The 19,515-nt window shown below is 40.1% G+C and overlaps 1 protein-coding gene across 6 annotated transcripts in view; it reads left to right on the top strand.

Moving 5' to 3' along the window:
- unc13c (unc-13 homolog C (C. elegans)) overlaps nucleotides 1–19,515 on the top strand; it is a 582,280-nt gene that overhangs the window by 406,468 nt on the left and 156,297 nt on the right. For all 6 annotated transcript variants that reach the window (XM_087981434.1, XM_087981433.1, XM_087981432.1 and 3 more), the window contains one exon: nucleotides 3,554–3,639. In XM_087981434.1, coding sequence (XP_087837560.1) covers nucleotides 3,554–3,639 — 86 coding nt within the window. The remainder of the gene's footprint in view (nucleotides 1–3,553; nucleotides 3,640–19,515) is intronic.

The following is a 19,515-nucleotide window of genomic DNA, read 5'->3' as shown; positions in this document are numbered from 1 at the left end:
ACAAATTGACCTGCAGGTTCAGGGAGTTAAAGATACACCATGAATTGTGAATCTTAAGAACTTAAAAGTTGACTTTTCCTACTCCAGCATTTGCTTCAAGCAAACAGCATCTTACATCAATGTCAAGTTATTTTTAAAAACTTGCTGAATTTGCAGGTTAAGTGCCTATTAAACTCAGCACAGAAAGTTGAGGTTGGTAATTAAGAAAATAGGAGCCTGTTCAAATGTGCTAATTGCCAGTACAATGCCAATCAACCTCCCTGGTCCAGAGAGGAACAAGGTAAACGGTTGAATCCCATTCCTGAAAATATTTTTTTCTCTGTCCAATTGAGTACAAGACAATAAGCTTCACCTTAATGTATCATTTTAGCAATTTTATAACTCTGCTATGCAATTAAACAGTAAATTCCATGAGCTTAAAAACAAACATCCTTTTCCTGTTTCTGGTACTGCGTTGAAAAGAAAGCAACGGAGCGATCCCCCAAAAACAAATGACGTGGTTATTTTCACTTTCCTGTGGATTCTTGTCATGTGCAAATTGTCTGCCATGTAGCTGTATTCCAACAACACACAGTGCTTTGAAATGTCTTCATAACAAGAATATCAGAACATTAATACAGTTTCCTCTTGCATTTATTTCAGCAAGAATTTCAGGCAAGACAGCAGAGATGATGAAGCAGAGCTGCTGTGAAAGTTCTCTTTCTTGCAATCCCCTATTTGAAATGACTTGCCAGGAGCCACCTTGTAATTGGCTTTGCTTTGCATTGTCCTAAATGGAAGGTGCAAGAATTTGGTTTCTTTAAAATCACTACTTCGATATTTAATCGCCAGTCCTTCTTAAGAGCAGATTCTATGAACATCATTTCCTCATCATTGCTGACTTCAGGCTGCAGTTGGAGTGGGGGAGGTTGGAGAAGGTGATGACATTTAACTGCTGCAGGTTGCTTGCTGACCACTTCTAGTGGACAGTTCTGTTCTGTAGCTGACAGGTGAGGATAGCATCAGGATTGACAGCAAATACCTAGTGACTTGGTAGCAGTCACTCTGGGGAAGTGAAGAGTAGATAGGTACCATCCTCAAGAGTGAGTGGATAGGTGAGAGAATTGGAAAATTGCAAACTAAATTAGAATCGGAAGAGGAGGACGAGTGCCCTGTCTATTCTGTTCATTCAACTGTTAATGCTCTTCAGAGTGAATGCGTTCTGATATTCTTCGTATGAAGACATTTCGAAGCACTGTGCATTGTTGGAATGCAGGTACATGGCAGACAATTTGCACATGACAAGATTCCACAGTAAAGTGAAAATAACCACATCATTTTGGGGATCACTCCTTTGAAAGAGTCATACAGCATGGAAACAGACACTTCGGTCCAACTCACCCATGCCAACCAAGTTTCCCAAACTAAACTCGCCCCAGTTGCCTACATTTGGTCCACAACCCTCTAAGCTTTCTTATTCATGTACCTGTCCAAATGCCTTTTAAAAGTTGTAACTGTACCGCATTTACCATTTCCTTCGGCAGTTCGTTCCACATACGAATTCACTCTGTAAAAATATTGCCCCCTCATGTTCTTTTCAAATCTTTCTCCTCTCACCTTAAAAAAATGCCCCCTAGTTTTGACCTCCCCTACTTGAAGGAAAAGACCTTTGCTATTCAACTTATTCATGCCTCTCATGATTTTATAAACATCTGTAAGGTCACTGTTCAACCTACTACACTCCAGCTTATCCAGCTTCTCCTGATCACTCAGACCCTCTAGTCCTCCTAACATCCTTGTAAATCTTTTCTGCACCCTCTGCAATTTAATAATATATTTCCTGATCAGAACTGGATGCAGTACTCCTAAAGTGGCCTCGCCAACATCCTGTGCAACTGCAACCTGACATCCCACAGCCCCAGCAAGTTTCACAAAGGTTCAAAATGTTGTGATGCATCCTAAGTGTAGCTTTAAGCACTGATGGAATTTTACACAAGTGTGGGGATACTTGAGTCTTAGTGCCACCATTGACATTTGGGAAGAATAAAGCATCATGTATTCATTAAACGTAAGATAAATGCAAGGCCTCTGAACTCCCACCCCGAAGCAGGAAATGCAGGTTGAAGAGTCAAAGCTGCAGTTTTGCAATTGTGCTTCTGATCCATGCTATCATTGCAGCTCACTGCAGAAAGCGTGTGGGCAGCTTAATTTGTCCCTTATGCACATTCATTTTAATTATCTTTTAAAATGATACAAGAAATTTTGGCTCATGAAAAATGCAGTTCCAACAAAGCTAAATATTTCCACATATAGAAAACTTATGGATAAAACTTGAGATTCCTTTGCTCAGACAGTAGTCCTATTTCATTTATATTAAATATTGAGTGTTTGGAATTATGTTTCATTTAATAATTGTGTTACCATTTTTATAGCTATTAAATTCTTTAATTACTGAAGGAAGAATATTTGCATTTTTTCTGACAAGTGTTAAAGTAGCTAATGAACACTATGATGCTGGAAATTGTCATCTTGTCATGTCAGAGCAATCAGAGTTTTGGCTTATTATTCATTTCGTTCCATCTGACAATACTGGGTCAAAATACAATTTTAACTTTTAAAGTAAGAATTTGTTATTAGTGTGGAGCATCAACGTTCCATACCAAGCAATTTTCTGTTGCTAAAATTGTATATAAATATTTTCATTTGCAACGTCGGCTTTCACGCAAAGAATTGCAGTATTTTTTTTAAATAGCATTCCAACATTGATAAATCCAGAGTGCTGCTATCTGCTCATTGGGCCCTTTGTGTGATCTTGACTTTGTTTCAACTCAATGATCTGGTCTTATCTTCCTTTACAAGTGACTTTTATGAATGTTTTGTCAATCGTCATATTATAATTCATGCATGTATATTAGAACAAGTCCAAAAGCAAATCAGTACATTTTACATCTTGGAAATGCATTCAGAACTGTGACATATCACACTAATGCATCCATAAGTCTGTGCCATGATCATTCACTAGTTCAAATTCATCTTCCAGCTCCCTCTCAACTGTCCATTTTATCTACATTATTCTTGGAAGTATCAATGGAAAGAGGGCAGTTCTCTCCACAGATCAAAGAAAGTTGCCTAGAAAGCTCATGACCAGATTGCACATTCACCTCATTGAGCAGCTAACGGAGAGCTGCATTGAATAAGGTTTTGGATCGAGCCTGGCCTCTCAGCTGTAATTGGTGTATCATGGATGTGACCAAGGAAAATTGAAAAGGATGGCAAAGGAGTTCCTACCTAGCAAAATATATAATGTACTTAGTACTGTTGTGAGAAAGCTTGAGACTGGTGGGAGGACAGGGTTGGGGTGGGAAGATTAATGTATGATATTGGGTAGAGCAAGCTGCAAATTTTGATAACATTCTTGTAACAAATGATACCAAAGGAAATTGCATGTATGCAATTTATATTCTATTTTTCCAAATATAGAGTAGTTCAAATTGAATTATTTTGAAAGTAAATTACCTATTTTTATGCAGTCAAGTGTGTGTATTTGACATAGAGATATGTGTTTCAATTTCAGATTCCCTCAAGAACTTAACATGGGAAAAGTAAGTGCTGAGGTTATGTGGCAGCTATTTGCTCAGGACATGAAGTACGCGCTTGAAGGTAATTTATGACAACCCTGACATTTTTCTAAGAATTGGAACATACCGAAATGACTCACTTGTAATATGAATGTGATTGGAAGCACCAAGTTTTTGGAATAAAAGTATCTTGTTGCGCTGCATAGATATAAAGTCCAAAGCAATTATCCAGTGACCTTAATAAAGATTTAATATTAAAGTCCAACTGAATGATCAACTAATTAGGTCACTTGTCTTTATTATTCTTGCATAATTACAAATGGTGATTTAGTAACCATTAAAAGCCTCCAATTTCAAATCACACTTCTTTATCAAAATATATTAATGATGGAAACAGATACTATTGGATATCTGGACCAATCAGTGTGCTGCAACTTAACACAGTTTCAGATATCGATTCAAACTATGGGGATCTAACTTGAGATTACAAACTACCAGTCACCCATGTAGCTTCTACATTTAGTGCTACTGTAGTAGTTCTCATGGTAAATTGAAGTCAGGTACTATGTTAGTGGCAGGAGTGTTGTGGAATGTAAAATGTGTTGCAATATAGATGGTCCTCTACACTCTGAAAAAAATACAATACATCCCTCTTCCTGCGACTGTTTTGTTCTTGTTTTGTTCATGTTTTCATTTTAATGTTTTTCTTGCTCTGTCAGTTTAGCTGTGCTCCTCTCAGTTTTATCTCTATGTGTGTATTATTCTGCTTGTGTCTGCCTTCATCCCAGTTGCCTTCCTAAACCAGAAAGGAGATTCCATTCTGCTTGTATGTGAGAAAATGTACATGGGACTGTTTTGAAAGACAAATGGAAACATACCATGTGTACTCCCCTCAGTTATACCGGGCAATGAAACAAAAGAACTATATTCTGAGTAATACTTTTTTTTTGTGAAGCGAGAGCAGGAATACTCAGGCTGCTGTGGTTCTGTAGGGTAGGCTCACCCCCTAGATCTATGTCATTGCCAGCTAGTTGATATCTAGGTTGTCCATTATTCAAATTATAGGCCTTCTATTATGTTTCATGGTAACCAGAAAGTCAAGATAATCTCAAAGCATTGAAGATGTTGTGCAGTAAGATTACTCTCTCTTTAGGAACAGATACCCACTGCCTATTGCCCATTTGTTCCATGTCAGGAGTTCAAATCGCCTCCATTGTTTTATGCTTCTACCTTAATTTTTCTTAAGAAGTGAGTGCCTTATGAGAAAAGATTAAATGATTTGGACCTGTACTCATTAGACTAAAGAAGATTGAAACATGGAAGGTTCAGAGGATGTTGAGAGGATGTTTCCTCACTTGGCAGAAACTAAAGTTTGGGGGCACAGTTTAAAAATAAGGGCTTGTCCACTTTATATGGAGAAGAGGAGGAGTTTCTTCTCTCAGAGAGTCATTGTAACTCTCTCCCCCATTCCCAATTAGCAGGTGGAGCTATGTCATTGACAATTTTCAAGACTAAAATGGGACATTCTGTGATATATGACACACAAAAGAAATGAGGGATATGGATGACAAGCAGGAAAGTGGAGTTTAAGAGTGCACTAAGAGTTCAGTCATGATCTTATTGGTTTGCAGAGTGTGCTTGACGAGCCAAGTGAACTTCTCCTGCTCCTATGTTTCATGTTCTGAGACTCTTCTCTAATCTCCTTTCTTTTAGTATGCACATATGTCCAATTTATATTCAAGTCTAATACAAACAAAACCATATTGACCCTGCCCAGTTACCATTACATTTCCTGCTATAGTGCCTTTAATAACAGCGTCTAACATCTTCTCTGTGAGCGATGTGAAGCTAACAAACCAGTCATTTCCTGCTGTCTGCCTCCCTTTTTGAATAAAGGAAGTATCTTCACTGTTTTCTAATAATGGAGCTTTCCCCAAATCTAGCGAATTTTGGAAAATTAAAACCAACATAAAAAATCTGATCATTTTTAAGCTCTGAGGATGAAGCCCATCAGAACGCAGGAAACTGTCAACCCACAACTCCAGCAATTTGCTCAGGATCCCTTCCAGTGTGATTGTAATTTTCTTTAGTTCCTCTTTTCCTTCCAATTCCTGATTTGCAACCACATTTTGGATGTGACTTGTGTTACGACACGGGATAAACCCTCCTGCTTAATTTAAGCCAGCAACACAGAAAAGATTTATCCTGTGCAGTATTCTGTGAAAATTTGAGAGGCCAAGAACTATTTAATGTAAAAATTAACAACTTTATTTCTTAAAATATAACAGAGAATAATTAACTAACAACTATTTACAACTCCTTCCTCTAACCAATCTTTTACTTTCCCTTCTATAATACTAGTTTGATCAAACTCCTGATTAAGATTTACCAAAATTTAACTTTTCAAAACCAGCCAAATGTAAAATCTTCTCATATCTTCCTCTGTCTTCTTTTCTTCTTCTTAGGGATTTCTGTTTCACTAGTCATTGATCGATAAAGGTCCCTATTTTTTTCCAGGCAGTCTGCAGATGCAGGTGGCTTGGCAGTTCTCCTCCCAACTGTTCAATTTTCCCCAGTCTTACACCCCCAAAGCATCAGATTGTGTCATTGACTTTTAAGATTGTCAATATACTAAATTCAAACTTGATTGGAGTTTGGTATTTTTGGTGGTATAATTTAACCTGATTCGCCTAATTCAAATTTGTTTTGTCATCTCCAGGCAACCAGCTAATCGAGTTGTTTGACCAAAAGTTACCTTATATTTTCTTCAGAACACTTGGTGTAGTGTCAAGTGGTTCTGTTAGCTTTTAACTCCCTTAAAAGTACAGTGGACCCCATCTTCATAACACTTGTATCCTGTATAGTGAAGACTGACACAAAATACCTGTGGACATAAATTAATATTCTTCATCCCACTCTTTCCTTTAAGTCGACTATTCAGTCATATTGTTACTGCTATCTTCAGCACCATCAGTACAAAGTGGTTAATTTAACCTATAGTTTTGTACAATACCAGGTCTTGAGTAACGTACTTGCTGCTTAGCTCAAGAACTTAAATTTCTAAGAAACATTCTGTGAACTCCACATTTAGGCTACCGTTACAATGTGTATCAATGACTTGGAAAAGAGAAATAAATGTTCTATCACCAAGTTTGCAAATGACACCAAAATAGGCGGGAAGGCAAGAGGGTGGATGAGGCAGATAGCCTCGAGAAGGATTACAAACAGGTTACGTGAGAGGATGAAACTTGGCAGCTGGAATATAATCTGGGAAAACTGTGAGGTTCTACACTTTAGCAGGAGAGTAGAGGATCTGAATACTATTTGAAAACAGAAAAACTCCAGAAAGCACAGGGAGATATAGGGCTCCTCATGCACAAATCACCAAAAGCTAGCATCCAACTTCTTCACCCATCTTATCTTTGCAGGCTACGTGCAGATTAAAATCTCAATTATTAATGTTGTAGCTTTTTGACAAGCCCCAGTTGTTGCTTCATTCATACAAATTTCAATTATGTGGTTACATTAATTCCTTTCAGCACCCATCCAGTTAAGTTTCTTCTGGACTTTTTCATATGTCACAATAAAATGGTCCCTCATTCCTGTATACTCTAATAGGTATTGGCGAAACCTGCTCAACCTTTCCTGTTGATAAACCCTTTTTCCTAGGAATCACTACAAAAAAACACAGGCTGTGATGATGATGTGCAAACCCATGAATGATAGGAGTTTAGAAACACATAGACTGTGGAAATGAGAGCACTCAAGGGAAGTTGGCAATGCAGCTTTTAGGAAGGGAGTTGTCACTGAGGGTGGTATGGTATGAATCAGTGGAGCAGTTAGAATCTGATCTGGAGACAGCGGTGGACTCAGCATGTGTCAGCTTTGGAGTGGGTACCAAGGAGGATAACAGAGAAAGTTGGATCAGCCTGAGTGTGGTCATAGTGATGGTACTAAGTGGGGCACCTAAGTCACTGAGGTAAAGTGGGAACTGAAGTCTGAGAGAACTGAACAAGGAGCTCAGGCTGAGAGCTGAAGCAAGAAAGAAAGTATCTTTCAAATTGTGATCCATGAAAACACAACAGCCACAGAACTTTTAATTATATAGATTGATGTATGTGACCTTCATGGTGAGGTTTATTCAATCTTGCATTTATTTAGCCAACAGCAGCTTTCAGTGCAGATATCTGTAAGCAATGCAATCCATGTTATTTGTTGCCTGAAGTCATAAATCGAGAAAGATTACCAATTACGAATATATCATTGAAAAGTAAGTTATGATTTATGTGTGGAAAATAATATGAGCAGTATTCTTAATAAACTATTAATAGGCAGGAGAAAAATAACTGTCAGTGTTACAAATGTGTAAGTTACAAATGAAACGATTGCATATGTCTGTCCATATCTAGTAATATAATCAAAGATTTTGATGACATCAAACTGCTAGAGTGAAACCTAATTAACTCACTAGTTACATGTAAATCTTCCTTAATTGTTAAGTGAAATGGGATTGGTGAGCCGTAGTGTACAGAGCTTATTCAATCTGAAATTTTTTTGAAATTAATTTGTATCATTTGTAATCTTTCATATCCTTTATGTATCCCAATTTTACAAAATGCTCATTTAGAACGCATCACTCTGAAATTACACCCTCCTGCTACTGATGGCAGCACAGCATTCTCTCTGGAGGAGGGTATAAGTTTAACCTGACAAGTTTTATGTGAGCATTCTGGATATGAGTAGAAGAATTTATAATCCAGAGGTTTACAGGCGTTCATGCAAAGGGTGTTTATATATCCATTTTGACGTATTTCTCTGTGTATCCAGAGGGCTGAGTTTCTATATGGCTCAAAATAAAGTGTGTTTATGAAAGGGAACCTGAACCGTGCACCAAAATGTCACCCTGTGGCCTTTGGAACTCTCTGCACCAGACAACTGTGGATGCTTCAAGACAGAGATCAATAGATCTTTAGATTAATAGAATCAAAGGATGAGGAGATAGTGTGGCAAGGTACTTGGGGTGTCCTGTTCTGGTCGCCCTCTTATAGGAAGGATGTTATTAAGCTGCAGAGGGTTTGGAAGAGATTTACCAGGATGTTGTCAGGAATCAGGCGTTTGAGTTGTAAGGAGAGGCTGGAATAAGCAGAGACTGTTTTTACCGGAGTGTAAGAGGTTGAGGGGTGATCCAAAGATGTGCAGGTCAGGTGAATTGGCCATGCTAAATTGCCCGTAGTGTTAGGTGAAGGGGTAAATGTAGGGGTATGGGTGGGTTGTGCTTCAGCGGGTCGGTGTGGACTTGTTGGGCCGAAAGGCCTGTTTCCACACTGTAAGTAATCTAATCTAATCTTATAGAGGTTTATAAAATTGCGAGGGATATAGATAAGGTGTCTTTTCCCTAGGGTGGGGGTTTCAAGACTAAGGGACATATTTTAAAGGTGAGAGGAGAAAGATTTTAAAAAAAGACACAAGGGGAATTTTTTCACCCATATAGTGGTTCATGTGTGAAATGATCTTCTGGATGAAGTGGAGGATGCAGTTACAATTATTATGTTTATAAGACATGTAGATAAGTACATGAGTAAGGAATGTTTGGAAGGACATGAAACACAGGCAGGTGGGACTGGTTTAGTTTTGGATTATGGTCGGCATGGACTGTTTGGACCAAAGGGTCTGTTTCCGTGCTGTATGACTCTATAAGATAAAACAATCTCGCTGAGTTGTTGAATGTTTACTCTGAAACAAAAGGTGAAATTTCTAGAGAAATTCAACACTTACGGAAGCCTCTGTGGAGAGAAAGCAGAGTTAATGTTTCAAGGCCATTGACTGTTCTTTCAGAACCACTACTGTTGTTTGTTACTTTTTAAATGTACAAGGTGACCTTTAATGTTTAAATGTACTTAAGCACGACCCAAAGTTACTTGCAGCACAGATACATCGAAGTAAATTAAATGCTAATTGGTTCTCTGCAGTTAAGCAACTGTTCATTAATTTCTGACATCTTTCCAAAGGGGGGAGAAATCAAACATTTGTTTTTCCATTAACATGACAGTGTGCTGCTAGGAGTATATTGATTACACCTTGATACCTCTATATTATCCACAACAGTCCACTATCAGTAGTGTGGTTTCTGACTTGCTTTTTTACAACTCCGAAGTACATCACACCAATGCAGAGAGTTGCATACTTTTCCCAAACTGAAAAATACAGGCCCTCAGAGTGTAATATTTATCCATCATCTTACCAAAGACTTTTAAGAGACATAAAGCTTTGTTCTTACCTCTTCAAACATCTTATTTAGATATATTGTCTGATTTTCATTTGCATATTCCATTCACTATTTAGGTTATTCACCAAAAATGCAAGCCCCTTATTTGTGCTTCGCTCCTCAAAAGTTCTTTTTCCGTTATTTATATGGTTATAAAAGAGATTCCCCCCCTTAAATCTCAGGGGGGGATTTATAGTTGTTGCTGAGGCTTTCATTGATATTCCACATTCCCACAGCCAACTCTGCAATGAGGAATATAGGAACACATTTTGGATTTTGGAGCAGGAGTAGGCCCTCTGGCCCTTTGAGCCGCTCTAACATTCAACAAAACCATGACTGATCTGGACGTGGCTTCAGCTTCACTTTCCTGTCTGTGCTGCATGACCCTTGACTCCCTTGTCTGTCTAATTAGAGTCATCGAGTTCTGCAGCACTGAGATAGGCCCTTTGACCCCAGCTGGGTCATGCCAACCAAAATGTCCATCCACTGTGACCCCATTTCCCCTATTTAGTCATGGATACATTTAAAATTCCAGCCTTCTTCTGGGGAGGAGAATATTGCATTCTAACGACCATCTGAGGATAAATACTCTGCTCATTTGTTTTAATTGTTAAGCCATGTGCTTGGTTTCAATCTCTTTTACAAGCGGAAACAGCCTGCTGGTAACTACTCGACCCAGAACTTCAGATTTCAAGACCTTATATGTTTCAGTGAGATCACCTCTCTTTCTTCTAATGTCCTATGTATATAGGCTTAGCCTGTTCAATTTTTCTTAAGAGAAGATCATAAGACCGAGGAGAAGAGAGAGATATTTGGTTGATTGAGTCAGCTCTACCACTCAGTGAGATTGTGGCTGATGTCATTGTGCTCAATTCACTTTCTTGCCTTTTCCCCATAACCCTTGATTCCCTTACTGATTAAAAATCTGTTTATCTCAGCTTTGAATATACTAATGTCCCAGCTTCAACAGGCCTCTGCAATAAAGAATCCCACAGATACAGTACGCTCTGAGAAAGGAAGGTCTTCTTTATTTCTGTCCTAATACACGACCCCTATTATGAGATTATGCCCTCTGGTACTAGAGTCTCCCACAAATGGAAACAATCTCTCTGCATTCTCGACCCTATCAAACACCTAAAAAAAACTGTATATGTTTTACTAAGGTAATCTCTCATTCATCTCAACTCGAACTTGCTCAGCCATTCCTGAAATGAAAATCACTCTATACCCAGATCAACCTGGTAAACCTTTTCTGAATTGTCTCCAAAGCCAGAAAATCTTTCCTTCGATAAGGAGACCAGAATAATTTATTGTATTCTAGGTCAGGCCTAATTCATGTCTTGAAAAATGTGTTGCTGGAAAAGTGCAGCAGGTCAGGCAGCATCCAAGGAGCAGGAGAATTGACGTTTCAGGCATAAGCCCTTCTTAAGGAATGAGGAAGGTGTGCCAAGCAGGCTAAGATAAAAGGTAGGGAGGAGGGACTTGGGGGAGGGGTGTTGGGAATGCGATAGGTGGAAGGAGGTTAAGGTGAGGGCGATAGGCCGGAGAGAGGGTGGGGGCCGAGAGGTCGGGAAGAAGATTGCAGGTCAAGAAGGCGGTGCTGAGTCTGAGGGTTGGGACTGAGATAAGGTGGGGTGGGGAGGGGGAGGGGAGTTGGAGAAATCTGCATTCATCCCTTGTGGTTGGAGGATTCCTAGGCAGAAGATGAGGTGCTCTTCCTCCAGGCGTCGTGTTGCCGTGGTCTGGCGATGGAGGAGGCCAAGGACCTGCATGTCCTTGGTGGAGTGGGAGGTGGAATTAAAGTGTTCAGCCACGGGGCGGTTGGGTTGGTTGGTGCGGGTGTCCCAGAGGTGTTCTCGGAAATGCTCCGCAAGTAGGGTGCCTGTCTCCCCAATGTATAGGAGGCCACATCGGGTGCAGCAGATGCAGTAAATGATGTGTGTGGAGGTGCAGGTGAAATTGTGACAGATATGGAAGGATCCCTTGGGGCCTTGGAGGGAAGTGAGGGGGGAGGTGTGGGCACAAGTTTTGCATTTCTTGAGGTTGCAGGGGAAGGTGCCGGGAGTGGAGGTTGGGTAGGTGGGGGGTGTGGACCTGACGAGGGAGTGGCAGAGGGAGTGGTCTTTCTGGAACACTGATAGGGGAGGGTAGGGAAATATATCCTTGGTGGGGTCTATTTGGATGTGGCGGAAATGACGAAGGATGATACGATGTATCTGGAGGTTGGTGGGGTGGTATGTGAGGATCAGTGGGGTTCTGTCCTGGTGGCGATTAGAGGGGTGGGATTCAAGGGCGGAGGAGCGGGAAGTGGAGGAGATGTGGTGGAGAGCATCGTCAACCACGTCTGAGGGGAAATTGCAGTCTTTGAAGAAGAAGGTCCTCCTGGGAGCAGATGCGGCCAAGGCGAAGGAATTGGGAATATGGGATGGCGTTTTCACAGGGGGCAGGGTGGGAGGAGGTGTAACCTAGGTGGCTGTGGGAGTCAGTCGGTTTATAGTAAATGTCCATGTTGAGTTGTTCGCCTAAGATAGAAATGGAGAGGTCTAGGAAGGGGAGGAAGGAGTCTGAGACCGTCCAGGTAAATTTGAAGTCGGGGTGGAAGGTGTTGGTGAAGTGGCTGAACTGTTCAACCTCCTCGTGGGAGCACGAGGTTGCGCCGATACAGTCATCGATGTAGCGGAGGAAAAGGTGGGGGATGGTGCCAGTGTAGCTGCGGAAGATGGACTGTTCCACATATCCGACGAAGAGGCAGGCATAGCTGGGGCCCACGCAGGTGCCCGTGGCTACTCCTAGATTACACCTCCTCCCACCCTGTCCCCTGTATATCTAGATTACACCTCCTCCCACCCTGCCCCCTGTAAAAACACCATTCCATATTCCCAATTCCTTTGCCTCTGCCGCATCTGCTCCCAGGAGGACCAGTTCCAATACTGAACAACCCAGATGGCCTCCTTCTTCAAAGACCGCAATTTCCCCTCAGACGTGGTCAACGATGCTCTCCACCACATCTCCTCCACTTCCCGCTCCTCCGCCCTTGAACCCCGCCCCACCAATCTTCTTCTAATGTATTTTTGTTGTGAGTTAGAACTGTTTTAATTTTCCACCACTATGAATTCTACATTATCTGATCCAAGCTCTTTCTTGTTATCATTTTTATTCCATCTCGTATTAACAAAGCTACCCCCCCATCCTTTCTTTACTGATTGTCATTCCAAAAAGTCACATATACCAAATATTTAGTGCCCAGCTTTGATCTCCTAATATCCATGACTCTGTAATGACTGTAAGATCATGCTTATTATCCTTTCTTTGTGCCCTTAATTCGATTATTTTGGTCCAAATAGCTGCCTGCAAATGCTGCCATATACTTTTGTTTTGTAAGCCTTTATTCACCTCTCCCCACAAAGACCACTCTGCAGCCCCACCTCCTCAACTTGCCAGGACACTTGTTCCAGCATGGTTCAAGTAAAGCCTGTCCCACATAAATTCTTAATGACTTGTGGGCAAGGTGCCAAGGTTAATAAACAGCTGCTTAAGTACAAAGATGCAATTGACATTTAACTTACATTGATGTATTATTGTTATGAATAACTTTTGACTGGGTTGAATTACAATTAAGCATGAAAGGTCAGTCAAACACATAAGGTAAGTAAGAGCAGATGTCAGAATTAACCTGCTCGACGATTTAATAAAGATTTTGGCTGCTGAGTTACCTCAGTGAGATCTACACATGCTATCCCCAAATTCTTTGATTTCTTTGGTGTCCAAAGATCTATTGATTTCTGTCTTGAAGCATCCTCAATTCTCCAGTGTAGAGAATCCTAGAAAGTACAGATTAGATTTGATGCTGATGCATTTGTGAGGTTTGTTTCTGCATAGTTTCCTCATTTTTTGACATGCATGTATTAAAATACATAAAACTGATGAATGTCATATATAGTTCCTTTCTGTTTGCATCTTGAACTATTTGTTTTAAGTTTTCCATCTACTTCCGTCAAAACATTAACCATGTGCAACTACAGTTGCATACTGTGAAACTACCAGAATAAAGATCTCCCTCTCTGATTATTCCTTAGATTTTCCGCTACATATTTGCTAGGTGACATGGATGTGTGATGATGGATTTAGGAATTTGCAGTTGCACAGTGCCAGAGTGAAAATCACAACGTATAATAATTAAATCATAGTTGTATTGGTCGGTTTAGTGATATTTTCCATAATTAAATAAGTACTAGATAACTAGGGAAAGTCCCCATATTGGCAAAAACTGAGCCCATTTTGATGAGAAGTACGTTCTCCTTTCTAGAGTTTCTATTCAACTTGGATGCTGCACAGCGCAGCATCCAAAACCTATCTTGACCAACTGTGTTTGGCTCAGATTTATAAGTGTGCTCTTTTAAATCACAAATTGTTTTATATAATACATGTTGATCTGTTTAAGTGGGATAAATCGGTCAGATTTGATTAACAAGGTTGAAATTGACTTTATCACAAGTTGTAGCAATTTGAAATCCCCGTATCAACCTCCCAGCCATGAGAAACCAGCTTTCACATTCCTGACAGTGACTTGTTAGAAAAGTGTACTTTTTGGTGATATTGGGAAACAGTAATCTGTTACTAAATTTAAAGAAAAAGTTCAAATGACTCAGAAGAACCAGTTTAGATTTATTTACAATTTCCTCAAAGATTTTCAAGCAAGAGTAGTTAGTGGAAACTCTCCAATAGTGATTAACTCACCTTGGGCTGTGATCAGTTTTAAAGGCACAGTGAATGTCCATTGCTGCTTTTTAAATGAGCACAGGACACCACAGAAACTCGGTTCATGTTTCCATCATCCTCTGTATGGATCGTGCTGATTATGGGCAAATTAAACCAACAGGTCCCTGTATGATCCTCAATCAGCCTCCAGGCAGGTTGGTCTTGATAAACCATCAGCCTCAGTACATCATCATGGCCTCTCTCAGACGAACACAGACACCACTTCTGCCGGTCCACACTTCACTTTGGAGATCAGACTCACCTATGACTCACAGTGATATGAGTCATTCAGATTGCCTTGTGCAGACGGATACACGCATATCATACACAGGATGCATCTAATATGTTTTCTTAACACTCACTTGTTTTGCACATACTTGGAAGCATGTATCATCGAACCCTAAATTATGGGAGCAGGACATTCGGCCCAGCGAGTCCATACTGACCATCTAAAGAGCATCCCATCCTCCTGCCCTATACCTTAAACCCTGCACTTCCCATGTCTAATCCACCTAGCCCCCATGTCCCTGGACACTATGTGGCACTTTGGCAGTGCTAACCACTGAGCCACCGTGCACCTCATGTAGTTTTAGGGAATGGGATGTACGTGATAGTGACAGTTGTCACAAGATTCCACAAGTACAGCTGTGAAGAGCAAGGTGTAGAGTTAATAAGATGATGAGCTTGACAAAAGACATAGTGAGTTATGTTGGACCATAAGAACAAAAGAATCTCATTGAAAAATGGGAAGATTCAGCCCAATGTGTGAATCCTGGCTTACTCACCACCATACTGATGCAGGCGATGTAGGTATGGGCCCAGATTTTCCGATAACAAGCTGTTCGTTTCTGAAGCAAATGTCAGAATTGCATTTAGGAATCCCCATCATAGCACACTCCAATGGAATTGCCCTGGAAATTGGAGACTCCTGTGGGAAGTTCATCTGCACCAGAACCATTGGAAAGTACCCATTGAAACAGGAGAATTCTGAGGGTTCCACTGAAGAAAAGTGAATAGTTCCTCAGATAAAAACAGTCCATTAAAAAGAGTAATTATTAGCCCAACTCCCAACATACATCACTCACAACTACATCGCTGCCAGATGCCCTATGATTCCAGACAATGATCCTACACCTCCTTCACTGGACCCGACATTCCCTCCATTCAAGACTTGAGCCCCCTCCTCCCTCTGACAGACATGACCCCTCCCTGTGCCCAATCCCTCCCCTCCTGATGTTGGTCCCTACCACTGCCAGTACCTACCCTTCCACCAAACTCAACTCCTCTGGCTTATCACCAGACCCAATACCCAATCAACCTCCCTCCCCTGGACATAAAACCCCTGCACCAATGATGGAACTGACCCTCATCCCAAGAATTGACACCCAAACCCCACATTCCATACTCTTGCCAGACCCAGTATCTCCCATCCACCCTACATCCCCTAATCATTCCATCAGTTACCTGGTCCCCCTCTCACCTCGCTCCTTGGCACCTTACCCACCTGGCCAACTACCCTCTTACCCATTTGGCAACCTACCCCAATCCACCTGACAGTTGAATGTCCCATCACTCTCACCTCACACTAGCCGTACATACTTAACCCATTGACTGCAGATGTCAAAGTCACTGCCTCCGGTAGTGGGCCTTTAATTTTCAGACCGTTTTAGCTGACTGCTGTTGAAAAGGGAGCACAGTTTGCTTTCCTTTGACTGATCTCCAAAGGGCGGCTCAGAATGGAAGATTGCTCTGCATTTTTGAAGGAGTCCTGATCAGAATCTCCTGCCAGAAATCCAGGGTGGCAATTTGCATCAGTTGGAGATTTTCACTTCTCAGAAAATCCAGCCCCTGATTCTCTTTGCTTGTGTTGCCATGTAACAGAGGCAGTGCATTATCTTTCGTGTTGCGCAAACTCTGGGAAAATTGTTCACGTAAATTTAATTTCCTAATATGAATAAGAAATTCTTATGGTAAAGCGGCATCTGTATTGTCCAGCCAAAGCAGCATTTTATTTGTGCAATGACCAATAGGAGGTGAATTCTCGACTACCTGTTTGTAAGACTGCCATTTGTAAAACTGGTTCAACCATCTGTAATAGAAACCGTGTAATTTCACTTGCTATTCAAGTTGAAAATCTGCCCCTGAGTATACCTCCTGTGAATGTATTTGTTATAATGTTAGTCCCTATTTTTATTGCATGACTGGCAACTGTGGCTGATTGATCTGGTTTAATGACGGGTGTATTTAAACCTGTGGTAAAGAACAAAGCCAGCCATTTAAGGATTTTAGTTAAGATAACTGAGGATGAAGTGTTTCGGTGCAGCAAATCTGTTTTTAAGTAAATCCATAGGAAAGTAAGTTTTTTAAATGTTGTGGATTAACCCATAATCGAAAAATCTGAGGTCGTACAAAGTAAAGTCGGTCGCCTCAATAAAGTATAATGCTAGATATAGAGTTAGGAATGATTTGACGCCAATATTTTCTTTCTCAAGGTGTTCAGAGATGTTATTAGCTGCTTCAGTAGTGGGTGGGACTTGAACCCAGCCTTCTGCCTTAGAGGTAGGGACATTATCACTGCACCAGCAGACCCTATGATTTGGATCAGAATTCTATAGATTAATGAGGCTCCTATTTATTATATTACATTGAAGATATCCTAGCTCCAAGCTAATGAATAGCGCCCAATCATTTAAAATTTAAACTTCCCCAGATGAATTCTAAAGTATTGAAAATACAGTATGATGTATTTAGTTAGATACTATCTTGACGTAATGTTTATTTTAACATTTTTGGAAATAATGTCAGTTTGTATTTAATGGAGCCAAAGAAGCTGCATGCTAAAGGTGTCTGAATGGATTCACTTTTGAGTTGTGTAGAAGGAAATAAATCTTTGTTTTTATAGAATTGAATTGCCACTGCTTCTGAAGAATAACAATAATGAAGAAGCATCTAAAATCTTAAAATTCCAAATTAATGCAGTTGTTAAATTGTATAGAATTTCTTGCATGATATGCCTAAGGCTGGACAGTGTGAAAATGAAATGAGAAAACATTCCATATTAAAGTGAGAAATCAAATTGTGGGAGTATATGGCAAGATTTAACTCATTCAAACCACTCCATTGAATAGAGTTAAAATCAGGCCCAAATGTTCTTTCTGCCAGAATTGAAAATAACGGAGAAGGAGCCTAAGGTGGGGATTATTTATTTATCATTGATTTCTACTTTAATTAGGTGTCAAGAGGACAAGATTTTCTTATAGCTCAATAACTTTTAACGAAAAAAATGAATTTCCAGTTCATAGCTAAAAAGAGAATATTTCAGTGAGATTTTTACTGTGAAAAATAACAAAAAAAATCTATTATTATCATTGTAGACTGTTTATAATTCTAATTACAGAAAGGATTACCCTTCTTTTATATTTGTTACACATTATATTGGTCTCAGAGCAAACAGTCCCCAGTCATTTCCAACTACCACATTCATGTATTCATTTTTCACTGAGCAGTAACTTTGAGTGGCTCTGTCCAGGGACATCTGTTAGTTTTCGGGCAGTTTCGCAAATCTACTCCCAAAGGACTCCAATAATTCTTCTTCCCACCTGGCCACACCAAGAGAATCTCATGCTTCCTTAGATGGCTATAGAATGTCTCTGTTCACCTAGACATAATCTCAGTCCTACATCTGGCCTTCAGATACTTGTAAGGACCAGCTGGCTCTTCTCTCTGCTGACCACCAACGGCTATGGAGAACAGGTTTCTGGAGTGTGTGAGGGATGGTTTTCTAGAGCAGTATGTTATACAGCCAACTCATGCCATGCTACTTTAGATGTAGTGTTATAGAATGGAAAGGTTGAATTGGGAAAATGCATTCAAATGTATAACTATGCATAGACAATGAACACACCTTAAAGAGTTATTACATGAGGTATAGTAAGTATGCATTCCTTCAAATTGCAAACTTCAAAAATGTTCAGTCACCTGTGGCTAGCAAGAGATTTTCAGGATTGTATAAGAACAAAAAGGCCAATAAAATTTTCTGAAATAGCAGAAAATTATAGAATACAGCACAGGAGGACCAAACCAACTGATAAGGAAAGGGAAAATAGGATATGATTGCAATCCAGCGAAAAAACATAAAACCAGACTGTAAAAGCTTCTATAGGAATGTGTAAAGCAAACATTTGGCTAAAACAGTGGTGAATCAGGAGAATTTAAAATGGAGAATAGAGAAATGGCAGAGAAGCAAAATGATTACTTAATGTCTGTTTGTCAGCAGATGGTACCAAACGTCTCCCAGAACTCAAGATCCAAGTAGATAGGGAGAATGAGGATTTGAAAGAAATTGGCATCAGTACAACTGTTCTGGAGAAAGTAACTGGAGCTGAATGTTGATCAGAGTTCTGCAGGATGTGGCAATAGAGATAGTCGATGTATTGGTGATTATCTTCCAAAAGTCAGTAGACTTTGGAGTGGTTCCCATGGATTAAAAGATGCCAAACGTCACTCTTGAATTCAAGGAGAAAGCAAGAGAGAAAACAGGGAACTACAGACTGTCAGTGTAACATTAGTTGGGAAAATGTCAGAATCTATTATTGATAAATATCTGGTTAGGCATGGTCAGCATGTACTTGCCAATGGGAAACCATGTTTGATGAACTTGATATGTTACTTGTTGAAAATGACATTAACAAAATTGATAAAGGGAAGACAATGGATATAGTATAGCTAGATATTCAGAGGCTTTTGATAAGGTCCCCCACAGGTGGCTGGTGAGAAAAATGAAAACACATAGGATAGAAGGTAATGTATTAATGAGTGTTTTCTGCCTGTTAGACAGTATTGGAATAATTGGGTCATTCACACATGGGCAGGCTAGTGGAATACTGCATGGACCAGTATTTGGGGTCCAGCTGTTCACAATATTTGGTCATGGAG

This window comes from Chiloscyllium plagiosum, unplaced genomic scaffold (genome assembly GCF_037043375.1).
Source record: "Chiloscyllium plagiosum isolate Xiang-an unplaced genomic scaffold, Cpla_swu_hap1 HiC_scaffold_39, whole genome shotgun sequence".
NCBI classification, from domain to species: domain Eukaryota; kingdom Metazoa; phylum Chordata; class Chondrichthyes; order Orectolobiformes; family Hemiscylliidae; genus Chiloscyllium; species Chiloscyllium plagiosum.
This window is presented reverse-complemented; position numbering and strand designations above follow the sequence as displayed.